This window comes from Gambusia affinis, linkage group LG18 (genome assembly GCF_019740435.1).
Source record: "Gambusia affinis linkage group LG18, SWU_Gaff_1.0, whole genome shotgun sequence".
Lineage (NCBI taxonomy): Eukaryota > Metazoa > Chordata > Actinopteri > Cyprinodontiformes > Poeciliidae > Gambusia > Gambusia affinis.
The window spans coordinates 10,920,316-10,940,052 of record NC_057885.1 but is presented as its reverse complement, the minus strand read 5'-3'; the positions used below and the strand labels follow the sequence as shown (position 1 = coordinate 10,940,052).

Here is a 19,737-nt window from a genome sequence, read left to right as displayed (position 1 = left end):
AAGTAGCGGCTTATAATCTGAAAAATACGATACTTAGTTTTTCATGACTGTATTGAAGGTCTCTGATTTTTTTTTTTTTTTTTTTTTTTTTTCTGCACCTGACAAGCTAGTAGATTTAACATTAGCTTACTAGCCGATTACATCTCGCCTCCTCCTTGTATGCACACTGTGTTAATTAAAATTAATTTAACTAAAAATCCAAAAGCGTTCGACACATCCTGAAAGAGATTTTATCCTTCGCTATTGTGCCAACATCTGGATTCATTAGAATAAATCTAAGGCCCTGTGCTTTAGAAATTCACTCATGCTGATTGGGATTCTTTTTAGAGCAACTATTTAGCACCGCATTACTTATTAAAATGATTAAATCATGCATGAATATAAAGCACAAAGACTTTGTAGAGAGCCACTGCTCATTTTGTCAAACACTATATCACCTCAAACTAGAGAGTCAAGAGTTTTAGAAATTAAAAAAAAACCTCCTCTAAAATAACTGTGCTGCGTTTTTATGTGTTAATAGACCCTAAAGTCATTATGGTGAACCATTACTGCCATTTCCTCGGTTGAACTCCTTTCTAGTTCCCCACTGCTGTCGTTGTGGGCCGGTAATTGGCAACGTTGGTGTTCATAGTTGTCACTTGGCAGCAGAGCGTCTGGAAAACCCTCACCTGAAGGGCAAAACAACAAAGCAGCACTAATCTGCCCTTCGGCCGTCCTCTCAAAATTCAGCTTTCAGATCCACTAATCAACACAAACAGAGGCCTGGAGGGAGTTTTTAAAGGATTCCTGTGGAAAAAGAAACTCGCCGTTTAGTGTAAAAGCAGGTTATGTTTTTTATTGTTTAGGCTTTTATTTTGTATAAAAGATGTTTGATAAAGTGTTTTTATTGGTACAGTTTTATGCCATGAAGCTTGTTTACTGAGTTTATGGTTTTCTGCTAATGTTAGCTCCTTTAATCTTTTACTGGTTTACGTGTTGGTGGCTGAAAAAGTACGCGGTCGTTTTAGGGCATGACATTAATGTGCCAGATCAATGCTACTGTAAAGGCCCATGTGAATAAAACCTATGTGTTGGAGACACACCCAACATTTACCGGCAAAAGTGAGACCTGGCGAAGGTGAAAGTGCTTAATCGGCACAACTGGTGAAGATTTTTAATGGCTGCGATGCTAAAATTCATATAATGGCAGAGACTTTGTGTAATTATAACCGTAGCTGATATTGACGTCAAAATTTTCAGTAATACTAACTTAGTTATGTGGTTGGGTTTTTTTTGGCTATCTTATACCCTTAATCCAGATTAAATGTACTTTTAAAAACTGTCATCCTGGCAGCATTGAAACATGAGAAATTTAAATATGAGGAAAGATTTGATTTCCCTTTGGGATCAATAAAATATTTTCCAATTCTCTGAACGCCGAACTGGAGCTCTGGGAGAGACGCAGCCTCTTCCAGCGATCCAGAGTCTCCAATGTTTGTAGTTTGTCTCGATATCTCAGTTTTCCTTGAGACGACAAGGAAAACTGAGATGAAAGGCGTCTCGGCTTTGATGCAGGTGGAAACCTTTTCTTCCTGCAGTTTTTCCTGCTCTACACAAACTCTCCGTCGATGGCTGCCGTTATGAAGCGATTACTTTGCCGACCGAAGACGGTCAAATGCCTGAAAACTATGACTACGTGGGTATTAAGCTCTGGCTGACGGCTAAAGTTTTCCATCCTGCCTTTGCTGTAGTTCAACTGGGTTCCTATTGGATAAAACCCGAGCGAGATCAGAGGTTCTTTTTTCAATTAGGCTTTCTGAAGGAGCGCTGAACCTCCTTCTGTCTGTCGGCTGGCCAAAAGAAGGCTGTTTCACGCTTCCATTGCTCACCGCACTGATTTGGCTGCTTGGCAATATTTCCAGTCATAAAAATGTTGTTTAGTTATGTTGTCCAAACTAGACCACCCATCAGTCTTATTAACATAGATTTGGTTTTACGGTATTCTAATCCTCGTGGTGAATCCTGTGAATAACTCTCACTAATCAAGGTGGGATTTGGGGAGAGAAAAGTCTAAAAATAGGATCCTGATTCCCAAAGAGGTGTGTATGTCATAACTTATCTGTTGCTAAGCCAGCGGATGATGAGTCTACCGTTTGACCACAGTTGATGTTGCGTGCTCACGCCGTCGTGTTCTTTGTGCACTGAAGGAATCGTTTAGAGCTCACAGCTTTTCCTGCGCAGCCAAACTCGGGGTGCAGCTTTCAGGGAAATGGATGAAGCCCAAATTCAAACAAACCAAAACAATCCACTCAGTGGAATTTGGGGTTAGCAAAAAAGAAAAAAAAAACAAAGTTTGAAAAGTGGGCTGGTTGCACAACCCTAAGCTTGTCATGCTTAAATGAAAGTGGCATTATTCTGGTCTCAACCAGGAGTTTTTCGCTTGATTTTGTTTTTTTGCATGGTCTTCTGCAGTTTTATGAAAATATGCTAAGTTTTATTTGCATTGTCTCTGTTCCACTCAGACAAGTAAAAACCACTGACCCTTCTTTGCAACGTTTGCATTCTGGCATGGAAATGCATCCAGGAATGCATTTCTTAGGCCATTATTCTGCTGCTGCAAACTGCAAGGCGCAACGACTGAGGGGAGCACAAGAAATTTTGATTCTTTTACAGCGTGCAACTTCCCATCAACATGAGTCTGCGAGTGCAAGTTATACAGATATATACATATATAAAAATATCTATAAAAAAATCCAACCCAATTTAAAAATCACTGTTTCTTACTAATATACCCGCAATAAATCACCAAGGTGGAACGTTACTGGTGTTTGTTCAGGTTTACGTCGTATAGTTGTGTGTTTGAGTAACAACTATGCAGTGTATCTGTCAGAATAAGTGGACGAAACATCCGTGTTTGTGTGTCTCGGCGTTCAGAAAGGACGCCGGCGCGTTGTATACCCGCTCCAAATTCGGTGTCAAAGTGTCCTCTACGTGTGACTTACTGCGTGCAAAATCATTTTAATGTACGTTTGATTTAATAATAGGTTAAAGGGAGGGTTGGTGGGAATGTGTGTCTAAAGCTGACACTGTGGCGTTCAGGCTTGAACTGAGTCTTGACTGGGGTTTTTGTTTTAAGATGCATCCTGCTGTGAAACACAGAGCATAAAAACCTGAACATATATATAAATATATATATTTTATCCTGGAGTCATCAAACTGTTGTGATTTTACAAAAACACTACATTGTATTCAGTTATGTGACTGTACAAGAGGGGAAAAAAAAAGTTTTGTTTTAGGAGTGTTTAGCAGGCTTTGCGTGATGAACGGGTCTTGTAATCAGTCTGTGTTTTTATTTCCTGTGTGTGTTGGACGTCTCTTCTCAGCGATCAAAGAAATAAAAACATACACACAGCACCTCAGCACGTGTACGTTTACAGTTGCTCACTTTGTGGGTTTTCTTTTTGAGTAGGTGATTTTTCTCATTTTGAGAAGAAAAAAATAATAATAAAAAAAGTCCAGTAAATGAAGAAAGTGCATCTTAAATAAAAATGGAGTCACATTCGTCCTATAGAGGGCACACTAACACCAGCGGTTCCTTTAAAACTCGTGTTACAGAGCTTTGATTGCCAATATTATTAGTTATTATTTTATTAGTGTCATTATCTGAAGACGTAAGAAAAAATCTGCCTCCAGTTTGAGATCAATTTGAATTCAGTTATTCAGTGTGGGAAAAAATGTTTAGAAAGAATTGTTAACACAATTTCGTTTACACTTTTAGGCACTTAACACAATTTCTGTGCGACACACTCTGGTTACTTTATACTTTAGTCGTGTGACATGATTTGTTTTTTATTCAATTTAAATTTGTAGTCAATGATCTTTTGTTTTCCGGAGATTTAAATGCAATGTGACAGATGCATTCTTCAAAATGGGAAAGAACCTGCCAGTTAAACGAAGCAAACGGATGCTGATCTTCATAGGTCAAGAAGTGGCTACAAGAAAAAAAATGTAAACTACGTTCACACAGCAGGCAAATGCGACCCGTGGCCGACTTTGAACAACCTATTTCCGATTTAAAAAAAAAAATTTTTTAACCTCACCCCAATGAATCCAATTTGAGCCACTTCTAGATGTGGTACTAAATTGAATATGTGCCCAATAGTTTCCAAATCGTCTGCAGTCTGAACAGTGTATCGCTGACGTAATTCTGAAACAGGAGAAGCCAGATGTTGTATATCCAGGTGTAAACAATAGCCAAACCAAGCCGCGCCGACACTTAGCTACTTGTTTTTTCTTAGCGTCCTTCGACTGGTTCAGGTATTGTGACGATACGGTTGGCTCCCACTGCTCAACAACTGTTACAGTTGGTCTGTAGGCAGCAGCTGTGCACATGCGTGTCACTTTCGGGTAGCAAACAGAAGCTTGGTTTAGTTAGCAGTGTGAAAGGCCACGCAAAAAAAGTCGGATTTAAGCCAAAAAAAACACCAAAAAAACCCAAATCAGAACTGAGCATCATGATTCGCTGTTTGAACGAAGCCTAATTAACTTAACCGTCTCATAATTGAAACATTCAAAACTACTTGAATTGTGATAAACATGGCCGACCCAGGTTCATCTCACAAGTTGGAAAACTTCAGACACTCAAAGAGCGGTTTCTTGGGATCACGGCAGGAAAACCAGATAGCGTGTGGATCGACTGAAACTGGGACAGATGGCTTCACTCTGTAACCCTAAGGCGGACCTATTCTGCATCTAATTACAGGTGGGTCAAGATGAAGATGTGGGGAAAAACAACTCATTTCCGCTGTGAAGCACGGTGGAGGATCTGTGATGCTGTGAGGCTGTTTCTTTTCCAAACACCCTGGGAACCCTGTCGGCGTCCTTGTCGTTTGAAATCCCTTGAACAACAAGTTTATCTGAATGAAAACCTAGCGCCATCATTAGCTAGAAAAATGTAAAGCGGAAGTATAATGGACATAAACAAATGACCAAAATCAATGCAAGAGAATTTGCTTAGAGGAATAATTAAAAATTTACGTTTCGTTTTCTGCTCCAACCTATTAAAATGTCATAAAAGACTAAGGATGTTAACGGAAAATGGCAGATTTAGCAACAAATACACACAAGCCATAGTGTTAATCGATATGCTTTAAATCTACCATCGCCATGAATTATTGATCAATTTTCACATATTTTCTGAGAAATCCTGGATGCATCAAAGCTTTCCCCAAGCATGACACTTCCCCTACCGTTCCACAAAGCCGGAAGGAAGTTTTGGACCTGGAAGCCCGTCTGTTGAGTCAAATAAAGTCAGTCCCCAAAGGTTGTTTTTCAATTCAAGAAGTGATTCTGTGACACCTTTTGGATCTTTGCTCAGACGTGTGCTTAGAGTAGGGATTCTTCCTTTCATGTGTTTGATCTCGCTCAAATGACAAAAATAAATAAAATAAATTGTCTGATTTATGAGACGGCTGGTATCTGAAGAGGTTACGGATCGAATATTTCCCCGTCGAAATAAAACCAAAAGGGGATCGAACTAAACCTTCCTCAAAGGAAGCTTGCTTACATCTGCTCTTGCTGTCTCTGACATTAATCAACTGTTTATATCTGAAACATGACCAAAAAAGATGTGGCCATGAGCCAACGCAGGAAGGGAGGAGAAATGCAACGAATAAAAAAAGAAAAAGAGAAGGAAACAGAAAGGGTTGGATTTTTCAGGGTGGGTGTGGGAGGGTGAAGGTAATTCATGGTGACTGCACAAGTTTTTCCAATTTTAGTGCTTTAACTGTGATACCGATGCTGAAGAATCCAATTCTACTTCTGCAGTTAGAAAACTAACCGGTGTGTTTTGTTTGTCTTTTTCTCTTAGTTGGAGCCGAATCATGAAGCTTTTCAGGGAGGTATCAATAAGACGATATCTCTTATTACGCTTATTTTATTCCATATCTGTTATGAGTTTGTATCTGTTTGTGTTTTCATCTGGTGCGTTGAAATTATTTACAGGATATTTATAATAAAGTCCATTTTAAGTTTCCATCGCAGCTTGCAAGAGGTATCGTATATATGGAGGAAAACATGCTGTGCACCATCCCCACTGTGAAACATGGTGGTGGCAGTATTATGATGTGCGAGAGGAGAACTAAAATACAGGAAAATCTTGTGAAAAGCTTTTTTTTAAAGAGATATTTGCAAAAATGCTAATTAGACTTGTAGCTAAAACGAGTCTTCTTAGCTGTAGGTAGTTAAAAGACTAACATTAGCTAATTAAAAGAAAAAAGAAAAAAAGAATGTTTTGGTCATAAAGTCACAAAACGTGGAAAACCGGAAGAGGTGTGCATACTTTTGCATTTGTTTATTGGTGCATCTTCCCCAACTCCTGAAACACAGCTCAGTGTTAGAACTTGGATTTAAAATATACACATATATTTCAAAACCATCTAAAACATTCAGGCACTTTTTTTTTTTTGTTTGCGTCCCTCGTATAAGTTTCATCTTTCATGACATTTTTCACCTGCTGATAAAGTGCAGACGAACTAAAACCCCTCCACCGAGTGCCTCTACAGCCGCCTGGTGGCCACAAGCGGTACTGCTGCCGACACGACTGCCACACATAAATAAGGCAAATCCCTTGATGAAAGTGATTTGACGGGCAGCAGCAGCTCCGGTGCGCCTCCTGTGCGTTTTCTTTACGCGCACGCCTTTGATGGTGTCACGCAAACCCCCCACAGCGGCGTGTGTGTGCGTGCTCAGTCCGTCTGGCTGTCTGTTTAATAAGACTGACCCCCCAGCAAGCGGTTTAAAGGGAACACAAGAGCGCTGAGTCAACGAATCGCAAGCAGAAGGATGCAACAGTTGATGTGCGCATAAATGTGCAGAGTTTTTCTCGCGTTTGGAGACGCTCTGCTCATAAGGAGGATGGTGGCTGTGATCCATCAGGGGAAAAGGCTCCAATCTTAGATTGCTTTTTTTAAGAAAAAAAAAAAAGAAGTAGGAAAAAATAAAGAAAACTGCATATTTGTTCCTCCACAAGGCAGTGACAGAAAAAGAGAGCAAGCGCTGCTCTCTCTACAAATAAATGGGACGCTTTGGACTGAAACGCATTCGAGTGGACTTTCAGGCTCTGCTGGAATGGAGTTAATGCGTGAATTTCAGATGGTCTGCGGCGGCGAGTGAGCGATCTGCCGAGCGGAGTGCAGCAAACATGCAGCGGATTCTGCAGAGGAGGCGAGTGCGCAAGCTGCGGGTCGTCTGGGCTTCCTTGGCCCTGGTGGCTCTGTCTCTGGCCGCCTGCAGCGCGCTGTTCACGGCGTGGACCTGGCGACAGACGCGGGACCTGTCCCAGTCCTTCCAGATCCTGCAGGACCGACTCGAGCAGGTTCGGTGTCTCACTTTTGAAAGTAAACCAGGCAGCGCGTGCGTGCATGCAGGCGTTTGCGCTTTTGCAAAGCGATGATATTCACTCGGCTGCAACTTTGACAGGCATTTTACGGGTTGTGTAAGATCTGACCTGGCTGCTGCTTAGCGGGACTTTAGCGGCGGGGAGGGGAAGGGGGGGGGGATTGCACCTATGTGGCTAAACGCAAATCAAACACTCAACTCCAGTGTCTTCCTGCTCTGTTGCTGATTTGTGTCTGATTTGATCGTGTAGTGCTTCCCAGAGTTGGGTTAAAGCGTGAGCAACACACAAACACACCAGCGGGGTGTCACAGAAAGTCAGGTTTCTAAATGCATGTTCCTCCTATGCTTCACCTGAACTTAACTGAGTTAATATTCTTTAAATGCAAAAGGCGACACCATAAAATGTAAATCAATTCACACAAAAAAAGACTTTTTTTTTTTTTGGAAGTCATCGACACCCTCGCGAAGTAGGGGAAGGCAACCAAGGTCATTGCTGAAAAACAAAACAAAAACAACAAAAACTGGCAGCTGAGAAGTTTAGTGGAAGGACAAAGTGTGACAAGTGGGATAATTGCACCTTTCAGAGAGGACTGCGAGCCAAATTCCAATGGGCTCGCATTGGAATTTGGCTCCAGATGGGGAGTAGTCTGTCCAAGAATATTATTGGAAAGTTGAGTGGAAGGAAAAAGTTGTCATAGGACTGCAGCCTGGAGAGGATTGTCAGAATCAAACCGTTGATTGTGAAGGATTTGGACGCTGTCCTTAACAACCAGACAGCGTCCAGGATGTCTGACTTAGGCTAGAAAAAAAGTAGGCTTCTGTTCGGTGCTCTTTTCAGATTCAAGCCAATTTCACTTTTCATCTGGAAATCTAGATCCGAAAGTCTGGAAGAAGAGAAAAGCACAATATGCCTAATATAATAATAATAATATTAAAAAAACACCCCACATTTTATCTAATAGTCTTATTTAGATGCACCTGCATAACACACAATTTCTAGAATATACTGTCGTGTTGGTGAGCGACGGACGGTTCCCCAGATTAGATCCAGTTTCCGTCCAGAAAGCACAGCAGTTACGCAGTTAATACAGAATCTGCTCACTTTTCTTTTTATTATTATGTCACATCCCCCCCCCCCCCCCCACCACCACCACCACCACCACCACCACCACCAACCCCGACTTGTTTAATCGCCCTGGTGCCAGTTAAGCTCTAGTTTTATCTCAATTTACTGGAAAGCTTCAGCTGCTTCAGGCGCTGAACGGGCTGCGGGACGAGGCGCAGCAAGTGTAAGTCATCCGCAGCCCGCCTCGAAACCCCTCGTGCAGCGTGGGTCGGCGTGAGCCGATATTTGAGGTACACTTGCAGAAACAGCAAGAAATATGTACTTTTTTCTCTCTCTCTCGCTCTCTTTGTTGTGTGCAACACAATTTATTGGCGAAAACGCGAGCCAGAACCGGAGCCGATGATAAATTCTTCTGGTTTCGAGTTCAGAGCTTTTTACAAAACCGCTGGATTTCATATCAGCGGGGGAGGAGGAGGAGGAGGGGTGAAATTGACTATGTAGCATGTTTACTAAACCTGCACAGGCACACACACACACACACACACACACACACAGATTGGACACGTGGAGTGTTGATGCTGGAGCCCTTCCCCATGGGGCCCCATTCTGTCCGTTAGACTGTTTGCCAACTCCAGATGAGAGCGAGCGAACGTCTGGAGAGAGAAGTGTGACTCTCTGCCTCCATTTCAACAGTAGCAGTAAATTTAAACACTCGTTTCTAATCCCCCTCCCCTCTGGAGCAGCTCCTCGACGTCTCTGCTTGTGGGGGCCTCCTCCGAGGCTCCAGTGGGGGCCTCAGTCGAGGATTTAAAAAGTCTGCTGGCTTGGAAATCATTTTCTTCCAGACATTTGAGGAATGTAAAGGAGTGAAAACACGCATTAGGTGTCGCAATCATTCCTCGAGGAAGTGGGCGCTCTAAAGCAAAGATGGCAGGAGCCGAGGCATTTCTCTGGCAGGGACGCGCTCTTAAAGGGCCAGCTCAGGATTTTGAACGTGCGGTTCTGTTATAAGACCGTAAGCAGTCAGTATGTTTTATTTTTTTTTATACCTGCGCTATTGCTGTCTACTTATGGCACAAATCCAGACTAGTTGGAACTGGAGGATGTTTGTAAAATTTATGTCGAAACAGTTTTCTTTGATAGAGCTTAAACTAGGCTTTGAGATAATAAAAGGAGGTTAAATATGAAGAGGTTTAATGCATTTTAAAAATGATTAATACTGAATTTGTGGGAGCTAGGAGAGTTCTGTGCTAAGCTATCAAAGCAACTGAATTTTGCAAGACGTTTTTATACCAGACCTAAATTTCAAATGTGAAACCAAAGCGAACTAACAGTACACTAAAACAACTCCAGTTTAAAAAAAGACTACATATCTTAATAGTTATTTTTTAAATATATATATTGTATGACTGTCTATCTCCACCAAAACTCAGAAGTGTTAATAAACACTTTATTATATACGTTTTTTTATGCACAGGTGCTAAATTGAGTCTTCAGGATACCAACTTCAGTACTTATACCCTGGGATGAAAGAAAATCAGACTTCTAGATACAAACAGAACCCACCACTACTGTCTAACAAAAACAAAAAACTATTTATATATACATAGGAAAAAAAATATTCATGGCAGTTCAAATCAACTCTGTTTTGTGACTTTTGAAACCAGAAAATCCCTTTGAAAGGAGGGAAACATCTGCTTCTTTTCTCAGCACATGTTTCACGCAGGAAGATCATTGGCGGCGCACCGCCTCCAACCTCCATTTCCTGTATCAGTAATCATCAGTTTCTGTGTAAAATAACCATCCAACGCAGAGGCCTTGATGTTTTTGAGGCTGAAAAACTTCAAGGCATTTAAAGTCCGCTCTGGCCAGCCTAGCTGTTGGTCTCCAAATCTGGAGTATTAATACTGAATATTAATCCAGATTATGATGTTCTGAATTAAGGCTCTTAGAGACTAATTGGAGACTATTTAATTGTGTTATTTCTCTGTTTTTACTTTTTTTTGAGGACAGGTCAACACGCAGAGGAAGGCAATTGTTCAGCTCATTCTGGAGAAGAGAGAGCTGCTGCTGGAGCGAGTGAAGCGAGACGGTAATACAAACCTGCCAAAGCTGCTTTGTCTCAACTTCAGCCACCCCCCACGCCCCCCCAACTTGAGCTTTTCAGTCGCTCCGATCGCCACAGACAGACACAACACACACATACCGGGCGAACTCACTTGTTTTTTTAGGAAGAGCATTTAACACAAACGCTGGCCAGCCTGGACCCACATGCCACTTTGGTCAGGCCCTGCAGGCCGCATGAGCTACCGCTGCTAAAAGTTGACACAGGAAGAAGTAGGCAGCTGGATTACCCTCTCAGAAATTACAGGTCTGACCAGAGCGGTCTCGAAGCCCAGAAAACCAGCTGGCGAGGGGTGAGAGGGGCGGAGGGAGAGGTCTCGCTGCACGCTTTTGGTTCAGTGAAATAGATTTCGCCCCCCCACCCTCTTTCTCCCAGAGCAAACGTCCAACGCAGCTACGATTTCGTTGTGAAAGCGATGATATTTGATGAGCTTTCATTGCTGTATTTATAGCATCTGCTTGCATCACCATCATGGGACTGCAGTTTCTGTCCGAGAGTAAACTTTACGTCTGTTTTTTTTTTCCTTTTTTTTTGTTTTTTGGGATTCTCTATCCAAATGTGACAAAACATTATTTGAAGAACAGCGTGTCCAGCTCAAATTTACCCTATGCGTGAGATGCTTGAGGTACCGTGCAGAATTTCATGGATATCAATAGGTGGGGGGAGGAAATATATGCCCAAACAGCTTTTTCCAGTTTATGGAAACTTGACCGCAGCCGTCCAGCTTTTTTGGAAAGACACTGCTGTAATGTTCTCTCCTTGTGACTGACAGCGCGAGTCAGGGAAGCCTGGCCACCCTCAGGGCTTTATGCTCGGCTCTTTCGCAAAATCCTAAAATCTTTCAGGGTCGCCCACCTGAGAGTTCATTTAGCAATGAGTTGTAGTATTTCTGAATAATGGCAGCAGTCAGGTGGGCTGGCTGCTCCCTCCTGAAACATAAACTACGTCTTCCAGACACTGCTCAGGTTGTATCAGTGTTTGAAATCCCCTCAGGCTAAAATAAACCTTCGCTGCTGAGAAGGAAAGTTCCTCAGCTGTGTTGTTACTTTATTTGTCATATTTGTCTGGAAAGGCGGCCGTAGCTGTTGCTAAACTCTGTTCTTAATCTACTGTTTTGGGTCACGGAGCAGCCAAAGACCTTTTCGACTCTCTTTTTCCAGTGCTTCATTTTTCTCATTTAGCCTTCGAGCCCCTTAGCTGCGCCTCTGAATGCCTGTCTTTAATGCTTTCTTATTCACTTTTCCACTGTCCATCTTGTTTTTATTGCCTCCCCCCCCCTTCACTCTCCCTCCAGACACACAAGCCCCACCGTCCTCCATCCTTTCTCTCTGGTCTCTATCTTCGAGATGACTGCGACCAGCTGGCACTAAAATTAGCCCACAGCGGGCCTAAAAGGAAAATAAAAGAGACATGCACTTTTCTGACTTACAATAACAGTTTGAGGAAATATATTGAAAGACGTGAAAGGGAACCCTTAAGCCCATCTGCTAACCGCGTTAAAAAACCGGCCGGGCCGAATATAAACGGCACCAAATTAACCCACCGTATTATTAACGCGATGCAGATGGTAGTGATTGTTTTTATCAAAGAAAGAAAGAAAGAAAGAAAGGAAAAAAACGTCAGCCGAAGTAATTTTCTGATTTCAAACTCACATTCTGCCTGTCTTTGTGTCTGAAGGGGGCTCGGTGCGAGGGAGGAGCGGGAGTGGAAGGAAAGCGGCGTCTCATTTTGAGAGTAAGTGGCTTGGCAGATCCCCTCTTACGGTCTCGTGTAGCATCTGCTGAAGTGGTTTTGAATCAAATACCCCTATACGGTTGCACTCGTAAAATCTTAATTGACTTTCCCCTTTTTCTGTCTCCCTCATTGTCTCCGACTTTCCACCAGTAACCAAACTCTCCTCTCAGCAAGGTACGAGTCCTTGAAATGTTTTTTTATTAAAAAAATAAATAATGTTTCTTAACAATTTGCAAGCTAGCAAGAAAAGGGCATTGATTTGTGTCGCTTTCAGTCGGAGAAGGGGGCGTGATAAAAGGCTGGGAGGAGAGGACGCTCAATATGAGTAAAGCAGTGAGGTACAACAAGGAGGAAGGCACCTTCACGGTGGAGAGAGCAGGAGTCTACTTCCTGTTCTGTCAGGTGAGCTTCACAAAGTGTGAACTGTACATATTTTCTTCATTTTAAAACAGTATCAATACCTTTTAACGGGTTGACGCCTTAGCATTCTTTAGGGCAGTACCAAACTTGAAAACGAGTAAATATTTGTAATAATTGAGCAGAGAAACATATTTTGGAGCCTTTCTGTCTGAGTACAGCTCAACTGCTCACTTGTGACCAATTTATGGTTATTAGGATTCTTTTTGTGTCCAGTCTGAACAGCAAACCCGTTGGAAAGGCTGTGAACGGGACACTAAAAACATATGTAATTGCGTCTGTTCTACACTCAAAGAAACCATAATGTGGAGTGTTTTGGCGAATTATGGTTGGTAAAAAGGAAAAGCTTACAAGAGCTCAAACTCTGGTTAAAATGCTGTTTAATTGTTTAGCTTTTTTCCCCCGTTTGTTCTTTATTTTGGACCAGATTTGCAGTATCAGTAGGTTTCTGAGTATTTCTTTGAATCTGTTGATCGTTAAAGTTGGTACAAGACGTCCCGAAGGCAGGTACGGACTTATGCAGGGTTGGTACAGAATGTTCAGTGGCAGACAACTACTGTCTTTACCTCCCAAAATAGGCACGAGAAGACCAAACATGCAATCGTGTGAAACGGCGTACGGATAAAGTCGTGTGATACCCCTCTAATCAGGATATATAAAATACCTAAAGTTTGTGAATTCACAATACAACTGAACTTTATCATAGTAGGGTAAAACTAAGAATTTCAAACCATTTGGCTGACCCTTCAAAGTAGAGCTGCACTCTGCCTCAAGTTACAAATGTTATCAAAATATAGCAATTCCAAAAGACTACCTGGACTCGGTGTTTGTTTCATGGATTAATGCATATTGATTAAAAAAAATTGACCAGTTGGATTGGTTTTGACTGCCCTTACAGGCTGCACCTGATCTATGTTTGTAGTGGTTCAGATGCTAAAGTTAAGCTGACTGTGCTATAATAAAGAAAAGAGAAGAGATATGGGCTTGTGGCTTCATTGTAATCAAAATCAGCTCCCAAGTCCAATAAGGTCAACAAATCCAACTAATCAGTCACAGAAAATCACTTCAAGTTGTATCAAATCTGCCAAATCTCAGTAAAAAAAACAAAACAGTTCAATCCAAGAACAGACACTGCATCTACAGGTAAAAAATAATTACTGACCACAAATATAAATTAACTTTTTTTTTTTTTTTGAGAGTCATGCGGCCACTGAAAGCTGTGGTGATTCACAATTGTTTGGTTTTTAAATAATGTCAACTGTAAAAGAAATGCAGGTTGAATTCCTGTAGCGCGCTAACTTTGCTAACAGCACGTTTTTGTAGAAGACAGGAGGCCCCCAGAAACAAACATGAAAGTGTCCATCCCCAAGAACACTTTTCAGAGGAGATTCTTCCCCAAGCTCCTTCTTGATTTTATTTTTAAGCTTCAACCACATGGAACAGGAATTAAGAGCTGCTGTTGGCATGCTAATAGCCGGGTTAGAAGGATTTTGGCTGCCTTTCAGAAAGATTAAAAACAGCAAAACAGAGATAAAAAGTAACATGCGCATATTGTGGTTATATTTAACTGCCTAGTAGTGAGAGAGAATCGTTCAAACTTTTATGTCCGTTTCCTTTCTTTGGTTTCTTTTGATGCGAAAGAGAGGATGTATGGACTGAATCCCTGCCAAGAGCAGGCTCCTGACAGAAGCTACAAATCAGCATCAGATTTCTGTTTTGACGGTAAAGACACTGACCTTCAGTGTTGACAGTGAAGGGTACAGCAATGCAGAAACGGTCAAAGACAAGGGTCTGTCCTGGTAGACCCTGGCGTCATACGAAAGCGTTTATAGGAAATAGTTCAGATCTCGTCAACAGCTATGGTTGATCTTTAGGCGTTCACTCAGGAATAAACCGTTTCTAATCAAACTTAATAAAGCTGTCAGGTGTTTTGACAGAATATGAACATTCTCGCCAAGTGGACAATGGTAGTTAATTATCAACGCTAAACGAATTCTCAAAAAGGTTAGTTTGAACAACCCCTCTACGACAGACTGGCGACCTGTCCAGGGTGAAACCCGCCTCTCGCCCGGAACATAGCTGGAGATAGACACCAGCATCTCCCGACCCCATTAGGGACAAGGGTGAACAGAAAATGGATGGATGGATGGATGAATGGATAGATGAACAACCCCTCATCTGTCAAGAGTTCAGGATAATGAGCTTCATGTTGTGTAAAGTTACGACTTAAACATTTACAGAAACCTCAATATAAAAAACGTATTCAAAAGCTCGAGATTTGCTTGTTGTGATTAATATTCCTGATTATTCGTAGAGTCATCTCTTCTGTATTTCCGCAGAACTCTATTGTTAATGCACCCATCGTCTTTCCGCCCTCCTCAGGTGTTGTTCAATGAACAGCAGTCTCAATATGTGAAGCTGGACGTGGTGACCAAGGGGCTCCGGCCCCAGAAGCTGCAGTGCATGGACGGCTACGGGACCACGCCCTCCGCAGGGCCGCACTCCTTCCACTTCGTCAAGCCCTGCCAGGTGTCTGGCCTCCTGTGGCTGGAGAGGGGCACAGAACTCCAGGCCCAGACGGGCCCATCCTTCAGCCTCCACCCGGTGGCCAATCACGTTTTTAGCATCTTCAAAGTCAACTGAGGATCGGCGCTCGTCTGAACTTAGTCGCAGACTATTCTCGTGTAACACAAATCCAGCAGGACTACTGCAGAATGTAATTGTTTGCATTGAAAATGGATAATATCTTTTTTTTTTTTCTCCTACAAGGCCAAACAAAAGGCTACAGCTATTCCCCACATGTGCTCATATGAGAGACAAAGCTGACATTTGTGGAAGCTGTAGAGGATTTTTCTTTTTTCTTTTTTTTTTTTTCCTCTGGACTGCAGCCTGTTTTGGAATTCAGTTTTGGATTAAAACCAAGACATACAGTGAACGCAAAAAAAAAAAAAAAAAAATCAAAAAAATCCTTGATGAACTTCTGCCGAGAGAACAGATGTGACAGAGGCCCGTCTGTGGATTAAAGAGCTTCACAGAATAAGAAAATTCCTTGGAGGTCCATCTTAGCCCCTGTATAACGCAATAAAGTGCGCCTGAACTCTCAGTAAGCTCACATTTAAGATGTGCACCTTCCACATCTGCAAGAGTCTGACTCTATAAACGCTTTCTCCAGTTGGCATTGACTGTTTAAATAATGCTGCCTTTGTGTGCGTGTGTGTGCGTGTGTGTGAGTGAGTAAATGAACCCTGATGACTCAAAAACTTTGTGCTGATTTTATGTATGATCTCGTCGATGCGAGGCGTCTGTGTGAAGTTGCTCTTTTTTTTTCAAATGTTTTGTATATAAGTCACATATTTTACAGAATGTGCCTGAAGTCCTGAGTTGGCAGAGAAAAGGGGGAACATTTTTAGAATAATGCGGATGTGAATTTCTTCTTCTTGTTTTTTTTTTTTTTTTATGGAGAAATGATTGTATAGTTTAAAAGTCAATCAATCGCTGTATATTCTGCTTTATCTGCTTTTTTTTTCCTTTCAGGGTGTTCCTCCTCTGTTTTAATGATGCAATGGCTATTACTCATACACTTTTTGTAAATTTTTATAAGCCAAAGCAGCACTAAAAAAGACTGATTCAAGTAAGCAAGCAAATATGCAAGAGTCAAGATGTGTTCTGGCATTGAATTTCAGCACAAGTAGCTGTAAGAACTCTGTTGGCGGTTCCATACAGATTCTCAAGTGTAGCCATCAAAATGTCAGGGTTTCTCGCAAACAAAAACAGACACGACTATTTGGTTGACATTTCAGGTTGGCATAATTATTTTTTTATTCTAAAATAAACACAATGAAGGGCTCACACAAGCGTAGATCAAGACGCTTTCACTACAGTAGTTGGACACTATTGCATTTTTTTTATTAGCTTAAGAGTAACACTTAATTATCTTTATATCTGTATTTAAATGTTAGACTTCACTGACTATCTTAATGATCAAAGCTCATTTATGTCACAGACTCCTCCCATAAACTTCTCTTTCTTTTTATTGGTCGATATGCAGCAACCTGACATCAGTCCATGAGGTTTATAAAGTTTACAAAGAACTAAAAGTACAGATATTCATTTTCTAGCTTGCTAACGCATTACAGAATAGCTCTAAATGTTAGCACTAGCACATTGTTGGCACAATCAGAAGCTACTTCAAGCTTTATGTCCTGGGGTCAGTGGTGGTTTTTCAATACGGTTTTCTGCCCAGTGCGGCATAGCACAAGGGAAATAGTTGCGTACTGGTGCTTGTTAGCATGTTCAGTCAATGAAAATGGATCCTTGAGGCCATTTTGGACTGCTGGTTGTGTTTCCATGGTGCAGAATGCTGGGGTAAGGATCATCACTAGATCATGACAGGATTTATCTGACGGTGTCGGTCAAAATGACGGACATGGAGAAACTCTTACGCAACCTCTGCGGCTGAAGAACCAATCGCAGCAGACTCCTAATCAGTCCCGTCTGTCCGGCCCGAATGGGACTACAGCTCTTAGGGCTCCAGAGAGTGGGCTGAACTGGGCCATAAGGGCTAAGGCAAAGACGCAGAACCCAGATATGAACCCACGTCGGGTCGGGTCGGGCCCTGCAGTGCAACAAAGCCTTCAGACATATCAGACCTTTTCTGTTTTCTTCTACAATGAACAGAAAATTGAGATTTACTTATTCTATATTTCAGATATGATACATCATCAAAAGTAGATCTATTTTATAAATGGGCTCGATACGGAGAGCGAGTTTGCCTTTGGGGGCGTGTGGATCATCAGAAGGAGGGAATCAACCAAACTACCAATCATCCAAGAACCGCCACTAACTTGGAAAGTAAAAAAAAAAAAAAAATGACTGGATGTTGTCTTCTTTGTGTTTGTGCAACTTAAGTTGTGAACAGCCGTAACAGAGTTAGTGTTTATGTCAGACTAAACAAAAATAACAAAAATTCTGCTTTTGTGGGTTTGAAAAAAAAAAAAGAAAAAAAAAAGAGATAGCTTTGGCAAAAATGACAAAACTGAACCTTGTATGCAAGGTTTTATTTTTTTACCATTGAGCAAAGATAAATCAAATATTTTCCTGCCTTAACCAGATTGCTTTTCTGTTACTTTTAAAAATATATATTTTAGCAAATGGAACTTCCTCCTGTGTCTCCTAAGCTGCGGCTTTGTGTAATATTCCCTGTTATATTTCAGGGTGTATTTCTAGCATTGGGATTCAGCACTCCCACTCTTGTTTATAAGGAGTTTTTGTGGCCGGACCGCATTGGTTTCTCCTCAGCACTTTACGGCAGCGATTGTTGTGTTCCTAATTGGACTCAAACGTTGATGTTTTCAAATGGAAATCTTTTTTTTAAATTTAGACAATAAATTCCTTGTACTTCCTCTTTCCTTTTTTTTGACGTCTGCGTAACCCCCACCTCCGCCCACACCCTCTCTACATCCATGTGGACATCATATTTCCCTGTCAGCATTCATCATAACACACACGCACACACGGTAATCTATATTTTCACTTCCTACATCTGAATCTGAACCACATAGTTGAGGAAAAACATGCCTTGTCCCTCCCCCATCACCACACACAGTTTAACACACACCCCTGCCTAGAATAATTTTTTGTAACTTTTTTTTTCTTTTTCATTTAACACCGCTGAATGTCTTGTGAACAAATTTGTAAAATAAATGATGGATGCATGCCCTGTCTGAGCTCATTCCTTGTGAATGTTGAGGAAACATTATTTACTGTTCTTTTCTTCACTCGAAAATTAAAAAAAAAAAAAATTCTTTTGTGCCAATAAAAACTAGTTAACTGAAGAAATCTGAGAAAAAGGTGTAAAGTTTGATGAGCTGTGAACTATAATTTTTTCTTTTAAGATGGCTGAAATTGGCATTTATAGTTGCCCTCTAACTAGCTGTTAGCTTGATTCTCAGTTGAAAACAACTCTGTTAGTAAGATACTGCTGATAAAAACTGAACATAACTTTACATAATAAAGTAGAATGTTTCCTTTAATATAGTAAAATCTAAATGTTCACATTCCACTTGATTAATAGATATAGTTAGCAAGCTAACACTAGCTTGCTGGCTAAGCTATCCTTATTAGCTTAGCCAGGATAAGCTAGCAAGAGACGAACCGGCAGACTGAAAAAAACCACACGTAAGTATTTCCATCATTTCTTTCAGTTTTATTACAAACAAAAAAAAGAGAAAATAAGGAGAAGTGTCATTATTGACGTGTTTTTACTTCCACTCGTCAGTTCATCGGCACCACCACATACACAGTGACACAAGATACCCGGAAATCAACCGAAAATCCCGAAACGAGGACAAAATAAGAATGGACAAAGCAATAATTTGTTGTTTTTAACTCAACATTTTAGTTTGGGGGTTGTTGAATATTTGTTTAAAAGTAACAGAAATTTGTATAAATCCTGGGGAAAAGTTGACGACCTACATTGTTTTTAAAGATATGCCATCTTTTCAGTTTTCCACTTGAAACAGAAGATACTGGAATTTACAGGTTGACATCAGTTTCTAAATGCATTTCATTGACTTTACATGTGTTCAGCTATGTTTATTAAGGCGCTTTAAAATGACGCGATATATAAAAGTCCCCTCTCTGATTCTCTGGATAACTCTTGAGTACTTTTAATGGAGCTGAAATGGACTAAGATCTTGGTAGAAGCATTTAGGGTTACATATGACCTAGTTTCTACAGACGTACATAATTAAGCCCCAAAGCTAAAAGGAAAGTTTGCTTTCTCGTATTACATATGCACTTCTGAAGTTAGCTCAACTTCTTCGTTTGTGTTCCCTTGCAACAATGGACGAACTGTGTATTGTGTGGCACGTGTACTGTTGTGTTTTTTGTTTTTTTTGACGTTTTATAGTTACAAAGATATGTCTCTTTTGGTAGAAGCTCTCTCTCGAATAGCAACGGCGAGAACAACAGCAACATCAACAACAACAACGCTCATAACTGGGAGAGTAAAAATACA

General features: G+C 41.1%; 1 protein-coding gene across 1 annotated transcript; it reads left to right on the top strand.

The window, feature by feature from the left end:
- Positions 1 to 6,607: 6,607 nt before the first annotated feature.
- tnfsf12 (TNF superfamily member 12) lies at positions 6,608 to 18,434 on the top strand. The gene is made up of 6 exons (XM_044097279.1): positions 6,608 to 7,354; positions 10,457 to 10,535; positions 12,246 to 12,302; positions 12,453 to 12,476; positions 12,577 to 12,704; positions 15,102 to 18,434. Exons 1-6 carry the CDS (start codon positions 7,181 to 7,183, stop codon positions 15,360 to 15,362), a joined length of 723 nt encoding a protein of 240 aa, XP_043953214.1. The 5' UTR covers positions 6,608 to 7,180; the 3' UTR covers positions 15,363 to 18,434.
- The last annotated feature ends 1,303 nt before the right edge of the window (positions 18,435 to 19,737 follow it).